The sequence below is a fragment of the Ailuropoda melanoleuca genome, chromosome X (genome assembly GCF_002007445.2).
Source record: "Ailuropoda melanoleuca isolate Jingjing chromosome X, ASM200744v2, whole genome shotgun sequence".
Taxonomy (NCBI): Eukaryota; Metazoa; Chordata; class Mammalia; order Carnivora; family Ursidae; genus Ailuropoda; species Ailuropoda melanoleuca.
This window is the reverse complement of record NC_048238.1, coordinates 44248444-44274261: the sequence shown is the minus strand read 5'-3', so window position 1 is coordinate 44274261 and position 25818 is coordinate 44248444. Positions and strand designations below refer to the sequence as shown.

Sequence of the window (25818 nt, the reverse complement as noted above, 5' to 3'; positions counted from 1 at the left end):
TGTGTGTATGTGTTCATCATTTTACAGCTTTCAGTTCTCAAGTAATCTGTTCTAAAGATTAATGATATAATGTTTTAGCACCCTTGTTTTATGCTGTTGAGCAGGAGTATATTCTTTGTATCAAATCAAATGAAAAGCATAGATATAAACAATTTAGAAAATAATTCAATTACATAACATGTTTGGGATTTATTTTTATGACTTTTGATTTAATGAAATAAAATTAAGGTGAAATGTTCACTTCAAGTAATTAGATAAATCCAAATATTTATTGAAGTTAAGAAATAAGAGGGAAATAGCAAGTCCTGCACCACCTAACAAAATTAGAAGGCTGTCAATGAATCTGCAAAACTGTTTCTTTTAAAAGAGTTGCTTATGACCATTGCCTTTTGCTTTATAAAAAGAAATGAGAAGGGATGTTAGATACAGGCTGTAAATGTTGCAGATGGCATCCCAAAGATCAGCTTCTGTTTACTTTGATTGCAGAGTGAAATTCGTTCCATCTCCGTAAACCAGTGGGGCTCTCAGTTGGGTCTGAGTGTTCTGAGCAAGCTGAGCCAGTTATACTGTTCCCTGGTGTGGGAAAGCACTGTCCTTCTCTCCCTGTGTACCCCAAACAGGTAAGGGAATGGTCATCTCTTTATTATTTCTGTTGTCTTTCTTAATAGAGAAACTAAGTTCAGTGATCCTGGAGGATTGCTTTGGTCAAGGGCAGAAGGCTATTAGTAAAGAGTTCAGAGGGTTCCTTGTCTATCTTAATCTGTTCAGGCTGCTAGAACAAGATACCACAGACTGGATCCTTATAAACAGCAGAAATTTATTGCTCATAGTTCTGGAAGCTGGAAGTCTGAGACTGTGGTGCTAGCATGGTTGCGTGAGGGTCCTTTTCTGTGTTGCAGACTTTTCATTGTATCCTCACATAGTGGAAAGGACTAGGAATATTTCTGGAGAGTCTTTTATGAGGCAGTAGTCCCATTCATGAAGTTTCTACCCTCAAGACTTAAGCACTTGCCAAAGGCCTTCCCTTCTAATACTATTACATTGGTCATTAGGATTTCAACAAACAAATTTTGAGGGGACACAAACATTCACTCCACAGTATTGTCCTTCCCATTTACCAGCCTAGACACAGGCTTACAAATGTGTTATCTTCTGCATCTTTGATCTTATGTCCTAATTATTCTGTGTCATCAATGATAGGAGTTTAAAATTTGTTAGCCATATCTAAAGTTGAGTTGGGAATCTTGTTGAGTACTACCTCAGGAATTTGATCATTGCACATGTTTTATTAGGTTCACTTACCTGTTATAGGAGGGGTAGTGTTAGCCAAGCAGATTAAGGACCAAGCACAATTTAAGAAATGAGCCATCAGTATTCTTTTTTACTCGTGGTTTGTCTTGTTGCAGCCTATCATTGTGCTTAAGGACCAAGCACAATTTAAGAAATGACATCAGTATTCTTTTTTACTCGTGGTTTGTCTTGTTGCAGCCTACCATCTGGGTGTGAATTTGGCCAGGCGGACATGCAGAAACTAGTTCCAAAGGATGAGAAGGCAGGTACGACCCAGGGCGGAAAAAGATCAGGTAACTCCAAGAAACTAAAATCTTAGTCATTAATTTTCTTAAGTTTTATCTCTGTCTTTATAGGTCTATTGTGAAAATTAAGTTAGCTATATTGTATTTAGCCCTCAGTTTTTTTTTCCTTTCATTTTTACTTTAAAATTAAATTATTTTCACTCAGTTTCTCTATAAAATGTATATACACAGTGGTAACAATTACAAATTGCATTAAAAAGAATGACTTACATTTGTACCACAAATAAACAATATTTTGGAACTATATGCCTAATCTTTTCCCCTAGGGGTACATTTTATTAGCATAGTTGTGATTATCTTAGAGATAATATTTTATAGCTCTCTTTTCACTTAACATTAAGTGCCATGTAAAGGGTCTGTGAATTAACCATTCCCTATTAAGTTTTCTAATGTACTGTTTTGAAATATGAGTATCTTTTTATATAGTTTTAATGTAAATGGAGAATTAATCCCTAGAAATTACTGTATTGGAAGGGTATAGCAGGACTCTAATTTTTGTAAACTTATTTTTCAGAAGTTTAATTTCACTGTTAAAACTGGCAAATGGTTGTTTTAAGTGGCTGTGGAACACTTTCGAACCACAGTGTTCTGGGTTGCAGACTTTTCATTGTATCTTCACATAGTGGGAAGGACTAGTATGGTAGCCACTTAGCCCCGTGTGGACTGTTGAACACTTGTAATATGGCAGTATAACTAAAAAATTGGATTTTTTTTCCTTCTTCTTTTGTTCTCCCTCCCTCCTCCTCCCTTCCTTTTCTGTCTTCCCACTTGCTCCTTTTTTTTTTACTTCCTCTTATAAGGGGAGGGTATAATGGGTTGATTTGTGTGTCTGTCTCCCTACCACACAAAAAAAATACTGTGTTGAAGCACTAACCACCCCCCCCAGCACCTCAAAATGTGACTTTATTTGGAAATAGGGTTGTTAAAGATGTAGTTGAGGTGATAGGCTGGATGGAAAAAACTGAATTCTTAATTTTTATTTAAATATAACTGTTATTCTGTACATCTGTCAGAAGGCTTTTAAGTATGTTTAGAACAACTTTGGTATGTGAGTGTATTTTTTTTTCAACCAAATTGTGTGAAATAAATGTAGGTCAATTTTATGAAAATTTAATGTCTGGGGGCACCTGGGTGGCACAGCGGTTAAGCGTCTGCCTTCGGCTCAGGGCGTGATCCCGGCGTTATGGGATCGAGCCCCCACATCAGGCTCCTCCACTAGGAGCCTGCTTCTTTCTCTCCCACCCCCTGCTTGTGTTCCCTCTCTCGCTGGCTGTCTCTATCTCTGTCTAATAAATAAATAAAATCTTTAAAAAAAAAAGAAAATTTAATGTCTGAATTGAGATGTACTCTGAGTATATTTCATATAGATAACCTGTTTTTTTAAAAAATCCTGAGTATAAAAATGTAAACTCAGTAATTTTTTTTTTGATGCAAAGTTCCATGATTCATTACTTGCATATAACACCCAGTGTCAATAATTTTTATATATCGTTATGTCTTGAAATAAAAATATGACTATATTGGGTTAATTTAAAATTATGTATGTGGCTCACATATTTCTATTGGACAGTGCTATTTACTTTTTCTGATTACATATTTAAATATATTTTTCTAAATTTTTCTTTTTATTCTTCTTTTTTTTATATATTTTTAAGGTTTTTTAAAATTCCAGGTAACATACAGTGTTGTATTAGTTTCAGTTGTACAATAAGATGATTCAACAATTCCATACATCACCCGATACTCATAAGGAGAAGTACACTCCTTAATCCCAGTTACCTATATAACACTTCCCTGACCCCCTCCCCTCTGGTTATGATCAGTTCTATATAATTAAGAATTTGTTTCTTGGTTTGTCACTCTTTCTTTTTCCCCCCTTTGTTCTGTTTCTTAAATTCCACATAGGAGTGAAATTATATGGTATTTGTCTTTCTCTGACTTACTTTGCTTAGCGTTTATACTCTCTAGGTCTGTCCATGTCCTTGCAAATGGCAACATTTCATTCTTCTTCATGGTTGAATGATATTCCATTGTATGCATATGCCACCACTTTTTTATCCATTCATCAGTCCATATCTTGGCTATTGTAAATAATGCTATAAACATAGGGGTGCATGTATCCCTTTGAATTAGTGTTTTTGTATTCTTTGGGTAGATAGCTACTAGTGCAATTGCTGGATCATAGGGTAGTTCTATTTTTAACTTTCTGAGGAACCTCCATACTGTTTCCCACAGTGACTGCACCAGTTTGCATTTCCACCAACAGTGCAAGAGTGTTCTTTTTTCTGCACATCCTCACTGACACCTTTTGTTTATTGCGTTACCGATTTTAGCCATTCTGACAGGTGTGAGGTGATATCTCATTGTAGTTTTGATTTGCATTTCCTTGATGGTAAGTGATGATGAACATCTTTGCTTGTATCTTTTGGCCATCTGTATATCTTCCTTGGAGAAAAGTCTTCTGCCCATTTTTTAAGTCAGATTATGTGTGTTTTGGGCGTTGAGTTGTATGAGCTCTTCATATTTTTTGGATATTAACCCTGTATCAGGTATGTCATTTGCACATACCTTCTCCTATTCCGTAGGTTGCCTTTCAGTTTTGTTGATTGTTTCCTTCACTATGCAGAAGCTTTTTATTTTGATATAATCCCAATAGTTTATTTTTTATTTTGTTTCCCTTCCCTCAGGAGATTTATGTAGGAAAAAAGTTGCTATGGCTAATGTCATAGAGGTTACTGCCTGTGTTCTATTCTAGGATTTTTATATATTCAGGTCTCATATTTAGGTCTTTAATCCATTTTGAAGTTATTTTTGTGTATGGTGTAAGAAAATGGTCCAGTTTCATTCTTCTGCATGTTGCTGTCCAGTTTTCCCATTAGCATTTGTTGAAGAGAGATGGTCTTTGTCAAAGATTAATTAACCAGGGGCGCCTGGGTGGCTCAGACGTTAAGCGTCTGCCTTCGGCTCAGGTCATGATCCCAGGGTCCTGGGATTGAGCCCCGCATCGGACTCCCTGCTCAGCGGAGAGCCTGCTTCTCCCTCTCCCACTCCCCCTGCTTGTGTTCCTTCTCTCGCTGTGTCTCTCTCTATCAAATAAATAAAATTTTTAAAAAAGATTAATTAACCATATAGTTGTGTGTTTAATTCTAGGTCTTCTTCTCTGTTCTACTGATCTATGTGTGTATTTTTGTGCCACTGCCATACTTTTTTGATTACCACAGTTTTGTAATATAACTTGATATCTGAAATTGTAATACCTCCAGCTTTGTTTTTCTTTTTCAAGATTGCTTTGGCTCTTCAGGATGTTTTGTGTTTCCATACAAATGTTACAATTGTTTGTTCTGGTTCTGTAAAAAATGCTGTTGGTATTTTGAGAGGGATTGCATTGAATGTGTAGACTTTGGGTAGTATAGACATTTCATCAATATTTGTTCTTCTGTCTGTGAGCATGGAATGTCTTTCCATTTCTTTGTGTCATCTTCAGTTTCTTTCATCAGTGTTTTTATAGGTTTCAGAGTATAGGTCCCTCACCTCTTTGGTTAGGTTTATCCCTAGGTATGTTATTTCTGGTGTAGTTGTAAATGGGATTGTTTTCTTAACTTATCTTTCTCCTGCTTCATTATTGGTGTATAGAAATGCAACAGATTTCTATACATTGATTTTGTATCCTGTGACTTTACTGATAATGTACATTAGTTCCAGCCTTTTTTAGTGGAGTCAGTAGGGTTTTCTATATATAGTATTATGTCATCTGCAAATAGTAAAAGCTTCACTTCCTCCTTACGGATTTGGATGCCTTTTATTTATCTTTGTTGTCTGATTGCTGTGGCTAGGATTTACAGTATTATGATGAATAAACGTGGTGAGAGTGGACATCCTTGTCTTCCTCACCTTAGGAGAAAAGTCCTCAGTTTTTCCCCCATTAAGGATGATGTTAGCTCTGTTTTTCTTATATGGCCTTTATTATATTTAGGTATGTTCCCTCTAAACCTACTTTGTTGAGGGTTTTTAATTTATTTATTTTGAGAGAGAGAGCATGAGCTGTAGGGTGGGGCAGAGGGAGAGACTCCTCAAGCAGACTCCCCCCTGAGCATAGAGCCCAGTGCCAGGGCTTAATCGCAGGACCTGAGGTCATGACCTGAGACGAAATCAAGTGTCGGATACTTAAACAACTGAGCCACCCAGGCACCGCTTGAGGGTTAACATGAATGGATATTGTACTTTGTCAGGTGCTTTTTCTTCAGCTATTAAAACAATCATGTGCTTCTTAATATTTCTTTTATTGATGTGACGTATCACATTGACTGAATTTGTGAACATTGAACCACGTTTGCAACCCAGGAATAAATCCCATTGGATCCTGGTGAATGATTTTTTTTTTTTTATTAATCGGATTTGCTACTATTTTACTGAGAATTTTTGCATCTCTGTTCATCAGGGGTATTGGCCTATAGTTCTCATTTTTAATGGAGTCTTTGTCTGGCTTTGGAAGCAGGGTAATGCTGGCCTCATAGAATGAATTTGGAAGTTTTCCCTTTTTTCTATATTTTAGAATAGTTTAAGAAGAATAGGTATTAACTCTTCTTTAAAAGTTTGGTAGACTTCACCTGTGAACCATACAGTCCTGGACTTCTATTTGTTGGGAGTTTTTTGATTACTAACTCAATTTCTTTGCTGATCATCAGAAATTTTCTGTTTCCTCCTGTTCGAGTTTTGGTAGTTTATATGTTTCTAGGAGTTTATCCATTTCTTCTAGGTTGTCCAGTTTGTTGGCATACAGTTTTTCATAACATTCTCATGATTTTTTGTATTTCTGTGGTTTGGATTATTTCTCCTCTCTCATTTGTGATTTTATTTATTTGAATCTTTTTTTTTTAACAAGTCTGACAGAGGATTAAAGAACCAGCTCCTGGTATCATTGATCTGTTCTATTGTTTCTTTAGTTCTGTATCATTTATTTCTACTCTAATCTTTCTAATTTCTTCCTTCTGCTGGTTTTAGGTCTTGTTTGTTCTTTTTCTAGCTCCTTTTGATGTAAGGTTAGGTGCATCCCAAAGATTTTGGATGATTGTGTTGTCATTTGTTCCCATGTACTTTTTTATTTCTTCTTTGATTTCCTGGTTGACTCATTCATTGTTGAGTAGCATGTTCTTTAACCTCCATGTATTTGTGATCTTTCCAGATTTTATCTTGTGGTTGGCTTCTAGTGTCACAGCATTGTGGTCAGAAAAGATAGGCATGGTATGACTTCAGTCTTCTTGCATTTATTCAGGCTAGTTTTCCAGACTAATGTGCGATCTTTTCTGTAGACTGTTCCATGTGTAATTGAAAAGAATGTGTATTCTGTTTTGTTTTAGGATGGAATGTTCAAAATATATCTGTTAAATCCATCTGGTTCAGTGTTTAATTCAAAGCCATTGTTTCCTTGTTGATTTTTTGTTTAGATGATCTGTCTGTTGATGAAAGTGGGTTCTTAAAGTCCCCTACTGTTATTGTATTGCTATTGATCAGTTCCTTTATGTTTGTTATTATCTTTGTATTTGGATGCTCTTACGTGGGTACATAAATATTTACAATTGTTAGAGTTTCTTGTTGGATTGTCCCCTTTATTACTATATAGTGTCTTTCTTTGTCTCTTGTTATAGTCTTTAAGTCTATTTTGTCCAATATAAGAATTGCTACTCCAGCTTTCTTTTGACAACCATTTGCATGATAAATATTTCTCCATCCCCTCATGTTCCATTTGCAGGTGTCTTCAGGTCTAAAATGAGTCTCTTGTGGGCAGCATACAGATGGGTCTTCCTTTTTTATCCATTCTGTCACCCTGTCTTTTGACTGGAGCATTTAGTCCATTTACATTCAGAGTAATGATTGATTGATTGATTGATTCACAGTAATGATTGATTGATAGATGGATAGGTAGGTAGGTAGGTACGTAGGTATTGCCATTTTATTACTTGTGGTTGTTTCCGGAGATTTTCTCTGATCCTTTCTTGTCTCTTTCTCTTTCACGGTTTGCTAATTTTCTTGGTGACGTATTTGGATTTCTTTCTCTTTATTCTTTGCATACTTACGGGTGTTTTTTGATACATGATTACCATTATATTTGTATATAGCATCTTTACGTATGGCAGTTTATATTAAGTTGATGGTTAAGTTTGAACCCCTACTTCTCTCCTCCCTGCATTTTAGGTATATGTTACTGTATTTTATATACTTTTTTTTTTTTTTTTGCAAGTTCGTCGACACTGTTACTTTTGGCCTTTCCTTTCCACTCATAGAGTCCTATTTAATATTTCTTACAGGGCTGGTTTACTGATCATGAACTCTTTTAGTTTTTGTTTGTCTGGGAAACTATTTATCTCTCCTTCAAACTGAATGATAGCCTTGCTGGATAGAGTATTCCTGCTGCAGATTTTTCCCATTCAGCACTTTGAATATATCATGCTACTCCCTTCTGGCTTGCCAAGTTTCTGCTGAAAAATCTCCTGCTTGCCTTCTGGGTTTTCCCTTGTAAGTTAATGACTTCTTTTGCTGCTTTTAAAATTTTTTCTTCTTCACTATATTTTGCAATTTTAATTACAGTATGTCTTGGTATCAGTCTGCTTTTATTGGTTTTTTATTGGGGGGGGGGTTCGCTGTGCCTCCTGGATCTGAATGTCTGTTTCTTTCCCCAAATTAGGGAAATTTCCAGCTATTACTACTTCAAATAAATTTTCTGCCCCCTTCTCTCTCTTCTTCTGGGCCTCCTGTAGTACAGATGTTATTATGTTTGATCGACTCTCTGAGTTCCCTAAATCTGTTCTCATATTGCTAACTCTTTTCTCTCTTTTGTTCAGCTTGATTACTTTCCATTGCTCTTGTCTTCTAGGTCCCTAGTTTGTTCCTCTGCTTTTTCCATACTGTTGTTCGTTCCATCAAGTGTGTTTCTCATTTCGTTTATTGAACCTTTTATCTCTCCTATGTTATTCCTTATCTCTGTGTTAAGGGTCTCATGCCTTCCACTCTTTTCTGAAGTCCAGTGAGTATCCTTATGATCATTGCCTTAATTTCTCTATCAGGCATGTTATTTACATCCATTTCACTTGGATTTTTGGCCTTTGCCTTATGCTGTTCTTTCATTTTGGATAAATTTCTCTGTCTCTATTTTGTCTGCCTCTCTGTGTCTGTTTCTCTGTGTTAAGAAAATTGTCTTCTGCTCCTGAAAGTAGTGACTTTATGAAGAAGTGGTCCTAGAGTGCCCTGGAGTGCAGTGTGTCCTGTTCACCAGACCATGGTGCTTCAGGAGAATATCCTGTATGTGATGCTTATGTCTTGCTGTTTTGTCTAAGTTCCTTTTCCTGTCTATGCAGCCGTTTGCAGTGACTCACTTTGCCTTTTTTGGGCTGTACTTGCTCTCTGTGGTGTTAGTGGGACCCAGGCAGGCTAGCTCTGAGGGTGTGTGTCCACTGGTGAACTTGAAAGTTGGAAGGCAGTGTTAGGAAAATGTGCGCAGGACCACTAGTCTTATGCCAGGTTCCTTGAAGCACTGAAGCAGCTAAGGGCATGCCTCACACCTGTGCACCGGGCAGCGGGGTGTGGGGTATGTGCGGATTTAACAGAATTTGCCCTGAGTAGGTGAGTCATCAAGAGACCTCATGCTGCGGTACACTGCTAGCAAGTTAGGTAGCAGTTGTCTGTACAGCCTCACCTCCTGCAGGTTGCTCTGTTTTAGTTCCGGAGGCAGGGGTGGAATGGCTCCCATCCGCTCTCCTTTTCAAAGAAATCTCCCAACATGCTCCTAAGTCATTATGAACAGATCTGTCTCCCGGTTGCCCTCAGCATTGTGTAAACTGCCGCTTTTATGTTGCTTCTTCATACAGATTGCTGTCTCTTTAAGTGTGGTGACCCAGTGATAGTAGGCCCAGTGCTGAGTCGTCTGACTTTTAAAGCTCCAGACTCCCAAGTCCCAGTGGTTTTACAAACTGGAATTCAGCCGCTCTGGTTTTTAAAGCCAAACGTTATGGGGATTGTTCTCCCCATGTGAGCTTCCTGGTGCAGCTGCCCGTTTCTCTGCCCTTGGTGTGCCCAGCTCCCTCCTTTCAGTGGGCAGCCTCCCTCTGTCTTTCTGACCTTCCTAAACTTTCAGATGCAGCTGCTTCTCTATATTTAGTTGTGGAGTTTGTTCTGCCAACCTTCCGATTGTTCTTCAGTTTATTGACTTGGATGTGCCGATGATACCTAGTTGTAAATGTAGGACTGGGTGAGCTCAGGGTCCTCCTACTCTGCCATCTTCCCAAGCTCCTCTTTGTACAGTGGGGTTTTTTTTAAGTAACTTCTATACCCAGCGTGGGGCTCAAACTCAACGACCCCAAGACCGAGTCACATGCTCTTCTAGCTGAGCCAGCAAGGCACCCCTCTGTACAGTGGTATTTTAGAAAATAGCTTTTATGTTATATCACAATAAAGTTGCAAATTGCAGTAAGGAGAAACTATACACAGTTTTCAGACTCTAATGCAACAAACCTAAAATTAATAACTTTTCTAGAAAGTTTTTCCCTTATGTTCTGTATCAGGGGAGAAACAAATTTAATAAACTATTAAGAAAACAAGACAATTCTATGTATAAAAACTGATAGGATATGCTTAAAAATTGTACTTAGGTTACAAAAACAGATGAAATGCTTAAGGAACAGATAAAGGATTTATATGACAGCTAGTTATTATGGGAGAGGGGAGAGAATTAATAAAATAAGCACAAACCTTTGGCCCATTTAAATTTGGAGAAGATGGACCAAACCAAAAATTAGAACCTCAAATTTAGTCAAAATACACCAAATTTGAGTCAAGGAAAGAATAAATAATTTACTAAGAAGTATGAACAAAATTAGATTTGGTGTCAAAGAATTGCTTCACTTAACAATCTGGATATTTTTCCAGCAATTTCTTTCACACATTTAACACAGATGACTCCATTTCCACATAGTTTTTTTTTTAGAATATTACAAAGAAAACTGGGTGATGTGTTTTATTAAAAGTTTGTCTAAATCTGATTATTAGATATAAGAGCATGCATATCGCCACCAAAAAAAGATACATCTCACATTCATATACAAAAATCTTAAATGCCATAAAATATATTTCTCCAGTGATAATCTGTGATGTTTAATTTGAGTTTATTGACAAGCCATAAAATATTAACCAGGGCATTCACCTTGACAGCATTGGCTGGGGGGCAGGGTACACCACACACATTGTGGTCCATGTGAATGGTGCTCCCTGTGTCATACAGTGCCTACAGTTTTGCAAGGTAGCCCTGGGTTAAGACAGTTCATATGCTCTTGCTGGAAGATGTCGGTATTAGTTATGTAGAAGGGCTCCAAGGAGAGGAGTGTATCAGTACAGTTATGTTTTGTTTTTGTTTTTCCTTTTTAGATTTAGGAAGTTACGGACATTTAAAGGGTAACAAGCACCATAGGTAGCTCTTTCTTGTGACTCTTCAGGACAGGGAACCAGGTAAGTGATGACTCAATATGGTCTTATTGCTCCCCTCTTACGTCTACAGATGGGGAACAGGATGGAACATCTGCAAGTATGGATGCTTCTACCCAGGGCTTATTAGAAGGCATTGGGCTTGATGGTGACACATTGGCTCCCATGGAGACAGATGAACCTACTGCTTCAGACTCTAAAGGCAAATCTAAAATCACACCTGCTATGGCTGCCAGAATCAAGCAAATCAAGCCTTTATTGTCAGGTGAGTGATTTTCTTCATTCTACTCTCTTTTCTGGCTTTCAGAGCCTTAACCAGTTCTCAGACAAATTCAGTTGATATGGTTCTGTTGTTTCCTTTAAGGAACTTGTAAACCGTGGTGGCTCATTTTTAGGTTGTATCTACTATGTGACAGGCTCTGTACTAACTGCTAGGGATACAGGGATAAGAGACTTGCTTCCTAAAGGCCATGTCTTTAATTCCTTCCTTGCTCCTCATTCTTCAACTACTGCAAATGGCTCGTGCTCTTACCATTCCACTGAAATGACTCACCAGTGACCTGTTGCTAAGTCCATTGGGATACTTTTCAGTCCCCTACTCGTCTGCAGCATGATAGTTGGCCCATCACCTCAGAATACTCTTTTCTTGGCTTCTGTGGTATTAAACTCTCCTGCTTTCCTCTTACCTGTTTGGCTGCTCCACCCAGTCTCCGCTTATTTTCTCTGTCCCTTAAACATAGCTGGCAAATGACATGGTTGATTCATGTTCTAATAATGTCATTTTGGCAGCTCTCTGGAGACTACATTAACATGATATAAGACTGCATTAAAGACGTGCACTCATCTGTCTTTGTCTTCTTTTGCCTCTTAATGTAATATCGGTGTTTGGGAACCTGTTTTGTATGTTCGTTAATATTTGCCACTTTCCGACACCTTAATGTAGAGGAAAGTGAAGACATAACTCCTGGGAATCTAGAGCTCTGCCCCAAAGCAAGCGGAAAATGGCCTTTGGTGGGGCACCTGGGTGGCTCAGTTCGTTGATGGTCCGACTCTTGTTGTCAGCTCAGGTTGTAAGATCAAGCCCCACATTTGGGCTCTGTGCTGGGCATAGAGCCTGTTTGGGATTCTCTCTCTCTCTCTCTCTCTCTCTCTCTCTCTCTCTCTCTCTCTCTACCACTCCCCTGCTCATGTGTGCACACGCACAGTCTCTCTGTAAATTAATTAATGTTAAGAAACCCACTTATAAAATTTTTATAATTTTCCTAGTGATTTTTTTTTCCTTTGGGGATCATATATTTAATGTTGTGATCAGACAATGTATATGTTCTTTCCTGGTCTTAAGTGGTTAACAGTTTTGCTATTTTTAAAGTTCTATAGGCATTTTAAGTGATTCTATAACCCAGTAGAATATCATTTACCTAACTGGTTCATATTGATCTGTGGCTTTTTCTACAAAGTTGGTTTCAGCTCTATACCTCCTTTAACAGTGTGTTTATCTTGTCTTTCACATTTCTTATATATCGAGTGCCAATATACTTACTTCTCTGTCTCCTGCCTTCAGAAGAGGCATTTATTCTCTGTGGAGCATTGACAGTAATGTTAGTTATAATGAAACCATTCTGAGTATACTCTCATGCTTTATTCTGACTTTTGCTTTCTAGCATCCTCCAGATTAGGCCGAGCGCTCGCTGAACTATTTGGACTCCTTGTTAAACTTTGTGTGGGGTCTCCTGTCCGCCAGAGAAGGAGCCATCATGCTGCCAGCACCACCACAGCACCGACACCTGCTGCTCGATCCACAGCCTCAGCCCTCACTAAGCTCCTCACAAAGGGCTTATCTTGGCAACCTCCACCATACACACCTACTCCCCGCTTCAGGTGAGTTCTACTGGAGATACAGAATTTAATTGGTTCCTTTTCTACTTAAGTGGAGAGTGAGCCACTGAACTAGAGGACTTGAAAGTTTCCCTGTTAACTCTAGATGTCTAGCCTACATGCAGTTTAATGTACTTGTCTTGGTTCTTCTTAGTCTAGAATATAGAGATTTTTTAAAGCATTTATGATCAAACTGTATTTCAGTAACCTTGTATTTTTTAGTAGGTGAGAACTGTCACCTTTTTTGCCTTAGAGGTTTTTTGTTGTTGTTGTTAAAGATTTTTTTTTTTTATTCGACAGAGATAGAGACAGCGAGAGAGGGAACACAAGCAGGGGGAGTGGGAGAGGAAGAAGCAGGCTCATAGCGGAAGAGCCTGATGTGGGGCTCGATCCCATAATGCCGGGATCACGCCCTGAGCCGAAGGCAGACCTTAACCGCTGTGCCTCCCAGGCGCCCCAATGCCTTAGAGGTTTTAATCAGACTAGCCAGCCACCCATCTGAATTCCAGTCAGTCTCTCAGTCACTTCAGTACAATGTTAAATTTTACTCTAGGCATCTACATGAATTTCCCACCGCTTCTGTGACTGCCTCAGAGAAGGCTAAAATTTTGCTTTTTCCCCTCTTTCAGGCTGACATTCTTCATCTGTTCTGTTGGTTTTACATCACCAATGCTGTTTGATGAGAGGAAGTATCCCTACCACCTTATGCTGCAGAAATTTCTCTGCTCTGGAGGCCACAATGCTCTTTTTGAGTAAGAATCAAGTTGCTTCACAGAGAAGCATTTCTTGGAGATTGGTCTTTCTGTGTGCCTTAGCACGCAACTTTCTAAGTCACCTATCCTGTGACAGCGGGATACATAGAGACAGCTGTTAGTTGTACCCTTTCACATTCTGGAAACTAGCCATATTTGTCTCAGTCTTCCTTGGAGGGTGGGATTCAGCCTGTCCTAGAGGTGTTTGTGTAAGGGTCTCTGCGTTTCCTCATCTGGTTTTTAGTGCCAGGTGTATATATTTTTCCAGTAGACTTATCCTTTTCTGTTGTTTCTCTGATAATTTTTCTGCTTCTCTTGGTCTGAAGATTCTAAGCAGAGTTTCACTTTTTTTTATTGAAGTATAGTTGACATAAGTGTTATACTTGTTTCAGGTGTACAACATTGTGATTTGACAATTTTTGTACATTATGCAATGCTCATCACAATACGTCTAGTTACCATCTGTTACCATACAAATTATCTCTATTCCCTATGCTATACTTTCCATTTCTGTGACTTGTTTATTTTATAACTAAGTTTGTACCTCTTAATCCCCTTTACCTAATTCAGCCATCCCCCTACTCCCCTCTGCTCCCCTCTGGAAACCACTTTGGGTTTGTTTGTTTGATTGTTTGTTTGTTCATTTTGGCTTTAAAAAATAAAGCTAAAAGTGGTAATTATTTTGCTTTCTGTATGTGTATCAAATCATCACATTGTATACCTTAAACTTAAATCTGCTATATGTCAGTAATACCCCAATAAATCTGGAATAAACCCTCCCCTCAAAAAAAGATAAAGCTAATAAATGTACAGATGTTGGACAGATTAGCAGCCGTAGCTCCAAGAGGAGGGACATATAGTGGCAATATAGATACTGGGACCCTTCTCAATGCCGCCCTCCCCCCACCCCGATCTAAAATACTAATATTTTATCTCCATACTTTCTCTTATTTGAATTTTAGAACTTTCAATTGGGCTCTGTCCATGGGAGGCAAAGTTCCTGTTGCTGAGGGATTAGAACATTCAGATTTACCTGATGGCACAGGAGAATTCCTAGATGCTTGGCTAATGCTAGTGGAGAAGATGGTGAATCCCACCACAGTGCTTGAATCTCCACATTCGCTGCCTGCCAAATTGCCTGGAGGTGTCCAGAACTTTCCACAATTCAGTGCCCTCCGCTTCCTTGTGGTAACTCAGAAAGTGAGTATTGAGCATTCTGAAACCAAGAGGGATTTCTCATGCTGACTAGGTAGCTCTCCCTCTTTTTGTCCTCCTTAATGAAATAACTTGATTGTTGGAGAACCATTGGATCCTGCTCCCAGATAGGGCTGCCTCACAGAAGGGGATAGAGACTACTGGAGAATTCCTTGTAATGTAAATATTTGGACTGTAAACTTGAGATGGGTACTTCAGATTGGGTTAAATGCCCCTTCTCTGTGCTTCTTTAGGTCTCCTCAGTACTGAACTAGAGTTTTATTGTTGGCCCTTTTGTGGAAAGATTATCCCATAGGTCTTTGACTTATTCTCCAGTGGCTTTGAATTGAGACAAAACGATCTTCACACAGCTTTTCAAATGACTTCTAGGCAGCCTTTACTTGCATCAAGAACCTGTGGAACCGGAAACCCCTGAAGGTATATGGCGGGCGAATGGCTGAGTCAATGCTAGCCATCCTATGCCACATTCTCCGAGGAGAACCTGTGATTCGAGAGAGACTGAGCAAAGAGAAGGAGGGATCTCGAGGAGAAGAGGACACAGGGCAAGAGGAAGGCGGCTCTCGCCGGGAACCTCAAGTCAACCAGCAGCAACTGCAGCAGGTAGGGTCCTGGCTTCCCACTCCAGGGCCCAGACTTTGCCACCAATAGAAAGCTCACAAACCCACAAGTATATTCTAAGTTTACATGCCACTAAGTGGGTTGTGAGTTTTCTATGTTTACATGCCACAAAGTGCTTGGTCCTCTTAGCCAGGAGCTAGGTTTAAATTTGTTCCCTCTTATTTTTTTTTTTATTATGTTCAGTTAGCCACTATATAGTACATCATTAGTTTTTGATGGTAGTGTTCAGTGATTCAGTAGGTGCATATAACACCCACGGCTCATCACGACATGTGCCCTCCTTAGTACCCATTACCCTGTTACCCCATCCCCCCACCCCCACCCCTCTGAAACCCTCAGTTTGTTTCCCCCTGGGGTCCATAGTCTCTCATGGTCCATCTCCCTCTCTGATTTCTCCCCCTTCAGATTTCCCTCCCTTCCCCTATGGTCCTCCATTCTATTGCTTATTTCCACATATGAGTGAAACCGTATGATAATTGTCTTTCTCTGCTTGACTTACTTCACTTAGCATAATCCCCTCCAGTTTCCTCTTAGCATTCCTTTTTTCTCCTGAGAAAGCTGAGGTATAGTTTCAGTGCTCATAACCAGTATAAGATTTGTGTCCTCCCAAGCATGTTGTTTAGTATTGAAACTTTTTTTTACAATATTCTCAGTAGGCTGTGGCTGCCTTGTTCTTTGGATGCGAGCTGTCCTCAGCTACTTTCTGATTTATCTATAGAGGGAAGGGTTAAGGGTATCACGACCCGAATTTATTCACCAGCAAGAGCTCTCTGAAACTTTACCTACAAAATTTGTTTATTGTTTTTAAGTAAATAAACCACATTATAAAAATCGGAGGCTAGCAGCAGAGGGGGGAGGCACTTATGATCCTGACCTTTTAACCTCACAGAGCATTTAGTGTATTCCTCTGGGAATTTATGTGTGCGTATGTGTGTTCTCTTTAGGTCTAGAGTCCTCTTCAAATATGTCTTCTACATATACATGCCACATTTTTATTACAACCGATAAATGCTCACTTTAAGAAAATTTGGAAATACGACAAAATATTTTTAAGTCACTTATAATGTCAGCACACAAGATAGTTTTTCATCAGTTTTATGCCTAATTTTTACATAATTAACATACAGTATGTAGAATTGTGCTATCATTAAGAAAATATTTTTTTGACTTCTTGTCATTCTTTTATTAATGGATGTTAATTTTATTATTTGATGTTGTAAAGCTGTGGTGTATAGTTTCCTTTCGTACAAATCTTTCTGTACATCTCATGATTATTTCCTAGTAATAAAATTCCAAGATCAGTTTCTCAGGCTCTTTTTCTGTTGCCAGTTTGTTTTCCAGAAATGTGGGGTCCAATTTTTGCTTCCATGTGTAAATCTCAGTCTTTGAATTAGAGTGATCCTATTAATGATAATAACCCTCTACCCCCATTTTCTTAGAGGACAGAATTGAGAATCACCTTGGCTTCCTGCTCCAATGTGTAGCTCTAATGTTTGAATACTATGGAAGCACCAAATGGAAAGGATTGTTCATTTACCTAACTGTCTGAGCTTATTAATGTTCTCAGTTCATACGAAGCTAGAAAAACTTATTTCCATCTTGAATGGGTTTCTACCTTTTTAAAATGCATTTGTATTTCTCTTTTACTACGGTTCTGATATCCTGCATTCTTTTCGTAGCTCATGGACATGGGCTTCACAAGGGAACATGCCATGGAGGCCCTGTTGAACACCAGCACCATGGAGCAGGCCACAGAGTACCTTCTAACCCACCCTCCCCCAATCATGGGAGGAGTAGTTCGGGTAAGTTGTCTCGGGGGCTCTAGTTTTGTAGGCATTGGTTTGGCTGCTGCTGTGTTTTTTCTTCCATTATACTTCCATCATTGGTCTTCCCTTCTATGAACTGCTTTTCATTTTCAGACTTCTGCATGCCAATATCTTCATTTTGTGGTAACTCTCAGTTCTAGAATATAATAAGCAGAGGCTTCCTATCTCCTAGCCAAGCAAATTAGTGGATTTTTTTTTCAGAAGAACTCATAAGTTATCCACAGTCAAAAAGCAATAGAAGAAATAACTACCTTTTCTGAGCTGCAGAATAAGTGGTCACTTTAAAGCCCCCTTCCTATGCTTAATTTCATTGTGATTTTCCCTCTCTGTTATTGTAGTGACCAAATAAGCCTAGTTGGGTTCAACTCTTAGCATCATTCAGAGCATCTTTTCCTCTAAAGCTTGAGCACGGGATGTCTGATTCCTTGTCAGTTGGTATGTGCTTTGTTGCTGGATTTTCGGTTGTTTCTCTGTAGGATCTGAGTATGTCCGAAGAGGACCAGATGATGAGAGCAATTGCCATGTCTCTGGGACAGGATATCCCAATGGATCAAAGAGCAGAGTCACCTGAGGTAACTAGGAAACAGGGCATCCAAAAGGGTCCGACACATTAATCTTAGTATTTTTATGAACATTCTGCTACTACAAAATAATTGGAGGAATTAGTATCTAAGGAATGACACGGGAGTAGAGTATTCATTCATCCCAACCTTGCCATCACTGATAATGATGTATCGCCATCACTGATACAGTGTGTTGACCTGAAGCTTTAAGTGAGGCCCATGAAATGTTAACCTTTACTATCAAATAAGAGACCCAAAATGTACTTGGTAGTGTTCATTATGCCAGTTTTGGCTGTCTGTTCTTAGGTAACAATTACTTCAGTTTACTATATTGGCAGAGAATGCAGGATAGTGTCTCCAAATGATTTTGTAGGAGGCTGTGATACAGGGTGCTGTGAATAAATTGGCAATACTTTTGGGGTTGGAAGCGCCCTCCTCCTCTGCTTTTCCTGTCTTGCCTTAGCCTTTGAGGCTGCCCTCATGAATGATAACCACACTCTGAAGAACGTATCACCTGCTTGAGGAAAAGGTAGTGGGTATTCAGTATGGTAGGGCCAGTTAATTCTTAGAGCGTTCCCTATTTTTCTTCAGCTCTCCCATATGCTGTCATTCTTCCTTCACTGCCTCCAGGAAGTTGCTTGTCGGAAGGAAGAGGAGGAACGGAAAGCTCGGGAAAAGCAGGAAGAGGAAGAAGCTAAATGTCTAGAGAAGTTCCAGGATGCTGATCCATTGGAACAAGATGAGCTCCACACTTTCACAGATACCATGTTGCCAGGCTGCTTTCACCTTCTTGATGAGCTGCCAGACACAGTGTACCGGGTGTGTGATCTGATAATGACTGCAATCAAACGTAATGGAGCTGACTATCGAGACATGATTCTGAAGCAAGTAGTCAATCAGGTAAGTTCTCCAGGAGCCAGAAGAGGAGAGTGTTATATGCAACTAATGAATTATTGAACACTACATCAAAAACTGATGATGTACTATATGTTGGCTAACTGAACATAATTTTTTTAAAGGTAAAAAAAAAGTGTGTAAAGTGGTTTTTCTGCCATCATCAAACTCTGATTTAAAAAAAAAATGAAACCTTTTTTTTTGTGTTTGTTTTGTTTTGCATTTTATCCTGTATGGATATAATGTCTTTAAATTCTTTAGATCTGGTGATCTCGCTCTTCTTGAGTGTTCCCTGCAAAAAGTGAATACTTCACAAAAAAATGTCTCTGAAAGGAAAAAACGAAGCTCTCATTTTCTAGGCATCTCTTCTGAAATCATCTGAAATGTCCCAAATGTGTCTCACTCTTGAGCCAGGTTAGGTGCCATGGACTAACAGTGAATAAATGTTTTATTTTCCCTCTTCTATGTAACAACCACTTTGACAAAAAGTTCTCATCATAATGAATAGCTGTGACCTGGTATTTGTCTTTTTTTAAACACTCTCCAGAGGAGGGAGTGGCGAAGGACTGAGTGTTTTCCTTATTATGAAATTAATGTATACTAATTGTGTACATTACTTTTTTTTCACTATTCATGGTGGGTTTTTTTTTAAGATTTTTGCTTATTTAGAGAGAGCACACACAAGCAGGAGGAGGGGCAGAGGGAGAGGGAGAGAATCTCAAGCAGACGCCATGCTGAGCATGGAGCCCGACTCAGGGCTCAGAGATAATGATCTGAGCCAAAGTCAAAAGTTAGATGCTTAACCAACTGAGTCACCCAGGGGCCCCTACTATTCATGTTCTTAAATCATTGGAATCTTGTTTTACATATTTTTTAAAGTCAAGAAGCAGAGGAAGAAATCAAAAAGTGATATATGGAAGCATAACTTTTAGTGTATGGAAATACCACAAAAGTAAAAAGCAAACTGGATAATCCTTTTTTTCTACACAAGATAAGACCCAGGTTTAGTTATCTTTATATAAAGAGCTTACAGAAATGATTTTTAAGAAAACTAAAACTTAGAAAAGAGCAATTACTTCAAATTTATAAGAAATTTAACATGCAAGCTAAAGCAAGACCAACATTTCTGACATTCTGGTTTATTTTTGTTCTTAATGATAATTCTGGGGCAGATGTAGTAAAAGATTATCAATGGAAGTGTAAGTTGGTAGAAGCTCTGTGGGGTTGACTCTATACTAGAATTTTTTTCCCTGGAAATTTTTTAAATATTCATTTCTTTTAACTTACTAGCTTCTTAGCATCTTGTAATCTAGCCTAAGAAAATCATCTTTTAGAGGTGCTCCTTTCATGCCATACAACTTTTGATACAGACATTAAATCCCTATGGTAAATGTTTTACTATTTAGTCACCCTCCTTCACCAAACATGTTGGGGATAGAGGGAGTATTTTATAAGGTTGAGACTGTTTTGACAAACCTTATCATACTCTATAGTTACCTGACTTGGCCACTTCTCTGCTTTTGTAGGTATGGGAAGCTGCTGATGTATTGATAAAAGCGGCTCTTCCCCTGACAACGAGTGACACAAAAACTGTGTCAGAGTGGATCAGTCAGATGGCCACCCTGCCCCAAGCCTCCAATTTGGCTACTAGAATCTTGCTTTTAACACTGCTTTTTGAGGTAAGATTTAGATTTTTTGGTTCCTGTGATTCATCATTAAAGAATTATCAAACACCTGCCATTGGAGACCTTAAAGAAAGTAGAAATGTAAGGCATGATCTCTGCATTCATGAGCCCACAGTTTCTGATAGGCTGTAAGACATGTAATTAAGTACAAAATGCAATGTTTCATGCCATATAAATAACATAAAGAATTTTCTCTGAATTCAGGAGGAGGGCTAATACATCACTTGTAGATAATGAGGAAAAAAGGCTTCTCGGGACAAGTGTTAATTGAATTGTGTCATAGAGGATTTGGGGGGGGTTTTAGAATTGACCATCATAGTATAGTTGTGGAATAATTTGGGCCTCTCTGAAGAAACCTAACTGGCAGCCAGAGTGGCGTCAGATGTGGAAATGGATAATAGGCATCAGATATAATCTGATTCTTCCTTCATACCTGTTTAGTCAGCAGATTATTTTAGGCAAGAGAGTGGTTTGGCCAGGACATTTTCTTATTCTAGCCAATACAGGAATTAAGAGGCAACCGACCTTGAACAAATGACTCTTCATTTGTAGCTCATGTTTATTAGTAAAACCTCAACTTAATGTGGTAAATCCTTTAAAACAGCTGGGGAGATTAAGTCCAATATATGTCAAATTGTGTGTCTACAGTCTTATTTTCCTTTTTGATGGAAGTGATTCTTACAATAGCACTTGTGAATGGATGCTTCTAGGAAAGATTGCAAAGTACTGAATCCTGGGGGTTCTCAATAACATTATAATATGAAGAGAAATCACTCATGAATCCCCTCCTTTTTAAAACTCAAAGGACCGGTCTTAAATTTTCTTCTAGTCCTTTTCTTATGCATTTAAACAATTAGGATCAGACTGTTTAGAAACTTGTATCCTATATTCTTAGTATTATATTACAAATATTTTCCCAAGTCATATATACATTCCTTCTTTTGGATGTCCCCTCGTTTATTTAAGTAATTGCCTGTTGGACATTTAAATTACTTCTAGTGCAGCCCCTATAAAAGAGCTACTTTAGTGTAGGCCCTATAGGGAAACTACTAATCATTGCTGTGATTGATTGTTCCATCTTCCTAGAAAGAACGTAAAGGTTCTCTTTAAATCAGAAGCTTTTCACCTTCAACATAATTGAGACTGTGTAGCCTAGATGGCGGTCCTTGATGATATTAATGATACTAATAACAGCTTCCGTATTAAGTATATACTAATGTGCCAGGCACTGTGTTGGGCATTAGAGAGAGTGAGCGAACATACACTCACACTTCATTTAATCACCACAATTAACATTGGAGGTAGAAATTTGTTATTTCCTGTGACCCCTGAGGGTCTAGACACCCAAGACCTAGAGAATTTAAGTAACTCATCTCAGATCACACAGCTGGTAGGTGGCAGAGGTGGAATTTAAATTCAACCAGTTCTCTTAGTGTTCATCTCTGTGTCCTCCTATACTGTGCTAATCCTTAATACTGAGTAGAAGTTGGTATTTATGTTTTTTCTTTGATCAATTAGGAGTTGAAGCTACCCTGTGCCTGGGTGGTTGAATCAAGTGGCATCCTTAATGTCCTAATCAAACTCTTGGAAGTAGTTCAGCCCTGCCTACAGGCCGCCAAGGAGCAAAAGGAGGTCCAGACCCCAAAGTGAGTGACTCTTATCTCACCTGGTTTCACTCCTGTTCCCCTTAGACTTGGGCCCTAAAGTGTAGGGCCTGAATCAGGCACTTTTCTGGAGCATGTCTGGGGCAAATCTTGGGTACCTTTTGTGGTTTGAAAATTGTTGAGGTGCCTAATGAAATCAAGATAAGTTTTCCCATATGGTGCAAGTTTCTGGCTTTCCCAGAGTAAATCATTTCTTTTTTAGGTGGATCACCCCAGTGTTGCTCCTGATAGATTTCTATGAAAAGACAGCCATCTCCTCTAAAAGAAGAGCCCAAATGACTAAGGTATGTAATACATGGTTGATAAAACTGCTTAGCTTCTCGAGGCAAGAATAGACCAGAAGAAAATATGGGGGAGAGGTAAAGAATTAGAGGAAAGCTCCCTGATTAAGACATAAATCTCCTGAGGAATCTTAGCAGCTCTAGATTTCTCTTCTGGATGGTGAGTTAGAATTATATTTTTTTTATGGAGCTGCTTGCCAAAGGGCCCAAGAACTTACCTGGAAGTAAATGTTAAATGAGTGTGCTATCTCCAGAGGAGGGAGTGGCTTTTATGCGAAGGACTGTGTGTGCAGCAATTCCTCCAAAAGCCAAATGCTCCTTTTTTAAAAGATTTTATTTTAGAGAGGAAGAAGAGGGGGGCAGAGACTCTTAATTAAGGAGACCAAGAGTCAGACACTTAACCAACTGAGCCACCAAGGCGCCAAAGCCAAGTGGCTCTTATACAAAAATTATATATGCCACATTATCTCAGTGCCTTCTCAGAAACAGAAATTTTGTTCTTGCACATCCAAAATATTTCCCATTTGTAGAAAACAGTTGGAAACAAAAGGAAAGCTGAGGATTGCAGGACAAGGGTGTAGAGGGTTTTGTGCCTGTGGAGGGGCTCAGGAACTTGATGGTTAATGCATACAAAAATTTCTCTCTTGACTCTCAAAATTTCATTAAATGTTCAGTGTTGTTTCTTTTTCCTGGGTTAGCTTTAGCAGTGAACAGATGAAGTTACTAATATCTTCTAACCACCAACCTTGTAGGAAATACAAAGAAATCTTGTGTTCTTCTATTTAGTATCTACAGTCCAACAACAACAACTGGCGCTGGTTTGATGACCGCTCTGGGCGTTGGTGTAGTTACAGTGCAAGCAACAACAGCACTATTGATTCTGCATGGAAATCGGGAGAGACAAGTGTGCGTTTCACTGCAGGCCGAAGAAGATACACTGTCCAGTTCACTACAATGGTGCAGGTACACGTTCGCTCAGTGCCATAAACTTTATTGAAAGAGGGGAAGGTACTCGGTGCGCCTTTTGGTTTGCTTCTTCCTGAACCAGCAGTCTTCACGTGCTCTAAGAAGCACTATTACCACTACTAAATTGGGTATAATTTACAGAGAACGGAATCTTCCTAAAGTCATTAGTGAGACCATGAGTGTGTCTGTGGCAATTTGATACTGTCCTACCGAGAAATGATATTAAGTGTTAGAGATGGTGTCTGCTCTATTAGAAAGGGCCTTATGTATGCTGCTTTCCTTCTGGGGACCTTCAGGCTTTCTCTCTATAAATGATAGGGATGGGATAAATTGCCAGGGTTCCTTCCTATAAGCATTTGCCTGGGAGTTCCAACCCCTCTTATAGTTTGGGTTTTTTTGGTAGAGATTTTTTTTTTTTTTTGTCTTTTGAATTTCTAGGTTAATGAAGAAACAGGGAACCGGCGCCCTGTGATGTTGACTCTCCTGAGGGTACCACGGCTGAATAAAAACTCGAAAAATAGCAATGGACAGGAACTAGAGAAGACACTGGAAGAAAGCAAAGAAATGGATATCAAACGTAAAGAAAATAAACCCAGTGGTATGGACTTCTAGTTTTGAATCTTTCAACGTGTGTTACATAAAGCTTGGTGTGCCTTTATGGCTTAAATTTTGGCCAACTTCATCATGAGTGATTTTCTTATCCATCAGATTGCTTGGTGCCTTAAAGATATGCAGTCCTTTTTATATGCCCTTTCATCTGGTCTTGGAATTGGTCTTTTGTATGTTTCTCTTAATAGGACCCAGGTGCTATCCCCTGGCTATGAGGGAGCGATGTGGGAGGAAATATGAACTTACTGTCTGAACTCTTATTTTCTTATTTGTAGATACTCCTTTGGCCCTAGAGAGTACAAATACTGAAAAGGAGACGAGCCTGGAAGAAACAAAAATTGGGGAGATCCTGATCCAGGGCCTGACAGAGGATATGGTGACTGTTTTAATCCGGGCCTGCGTGAGCATGCTAGGAGTCCCTGTGGACCCAGACACTTTGCATGCCACCCTTCGCCTCTGCCTGAGGCTCACCCGAGACCACAAATACGCCATGATGTTTGCAGAGCTGAAGAGTACCCGCATGATCTTGAATTTGACCCAGAGCTCAGGCTTCAATGGGTTTACTCCCCTGGTCACCCTTCTTTTAAGACACATCATTGAGGACCCCTGCACCCTCCGTCATACCATGGAAAAGGTGAGTCTTTGTGGTGTCAGAAGCTGGTTTAGCTTTATATCATACCTTGGTTCTCCTTGGTCTCAGAACAGATGAACTTTTGGTTCTTCATAAGGTATATATATAGTTAAATATATAGACTATGTGCTTTGTCTGGCAAACTTTCCCAACTGTGTGATCGGGTACTCGCTTAGTTACGGTAGATTGTCCATTGAATGACATTTTTTTAAAAGTAAAACGTCACATTTTCTATCCTTAAATTTACTGTAGTAATAAACCTACCTATAAAGTCCTCTCTAGCAATATAGGTTTCTTGAACCAAAGACTGTTAAGGAGGAACTGGGATACCGTCTGTCAAGTTCATGTCTTACAGTTAATTACCTTATAGGAGTATTTCTCATGTGTTCACCCATGAGCCTGTTTTCCAAACATTATGATATACCAGACACTTTAATAAGCTCTTTACAGATACCCATTGTGCCGATCGGAAAACTGAGGCATATATGTTCATTTTAGGAAACACATAAAGCAGTGAAAGAAATGACAAAGCAATCAGAAAAAATGAAAATATTTTTAATATCAACATTAAGACATCAGAGGGAGGAGTAGGGAAGACAAATGTCTTATTTCCTCCTCCTAATTCTTTGTCAACAGTCATTATGTGAATGTTATTGGACTTCATTTTTCTCTCTTGGGTGGGACATGTGTTTCCCACATTTATAAGTAATTTTGCAATATGCATTTTTGTGCATAGCTTTGTCACATTTAAAATTTGTTTTTCTTAGAGATTCCTAGAAATCGGATCAGAATGTATAAATGTTTTTTAACTTGCTTGCCAGCAAGGGGATACCACTTTATACTTCCACGTGTGTATGAGTATACATCTCACATTCTTCAGACAGTTCTTTACCCAGACTATTGATTTCATCTGACGTGAGCAAAATCAAAAGGAGTGCTATTAAAAGCTGCATATACAGTAATCCAAGGGCAAGAGACACCCCAATAGGGAAGAAACAACTATATACAGATAGAATTCTGACTTAAAAACAAAATACTTAAAATGTTTAAAGTTTATACAACTTTAAAAAGGCTCAGAAAAAAAATACAGGTTCTTGTTGGATGAGAGAACTTTCTAAACTTAATTGTATTTGGGGGTGTGGGGACCAAAGGCAGATCAGTGGCAGTTTTAAC

General features: G+C 38.9%; 1 protein-coding gene across 14 annotated transcripts in view; it reads left to right on the top strand.

The window, feature by feature from the left end:
* HUWE1 (HECT, UBA and WWE domain containing E3 ubiquitin protein ligase 1) overlaps positions 1–25818 on the top strand; it is a 164038-nt gene that overhangs the window by 97325 nt on the left and 40895 nt on the right. For 10 of the 14 annotated variants that reach the window (XM_034649608.1, XM_034649610.1, XM_034649619.1 and 7 more), the window contains 16 exons: positions 487–620; positions 1489–1583; positions 11140–11331; positions 12728–12944; positions 13571–13693; positions 14656–14893; positions 15278–15508; positions 17206–17328; positions 17829–17924; positions 18507–18815; positions 20336–20488; positions 22013–22140; positions 22361–22442; positions 23226–23402; positions 23844–24003; positions 24290–24648. In XM_034649608.1, the coding sequence (XP_034505499.1) occupies positions 487–620; positions 1489–1583; positions 11140–11331; positions 12728–12944; positions 13571–13693; positions 14656–14893; positions 15278–15508; positions 17206–17328; positions 17829–17924; positions 18507–18815; positions 20336–20488; positions 22013–22140; positions 22361–22442; positions 23226–23402; positions 23844–24003; positions 24290–24648 (2817 nt within the window). The remainder of the gene's footprint in view (positions 1–486; positions 621–1488; positions 1584–11139; positions 11332–12727; positions 12945–13570; positions 13694–14655; positions 14894–15277; positions 15509–17205; positions 17329–17828; positions 17925–18506; positions 18816–20335; positions 20489–22012; positions 22141–22360; positions 22443–23225; positions 23403–23843; positions 24004–24289; positions 24649–25818) is intronic. The other 4 variants (XM_034649615.1, XM_011234250.3, XM_034649617.1 and 1 more) reach the window with 2 other exon arrangements.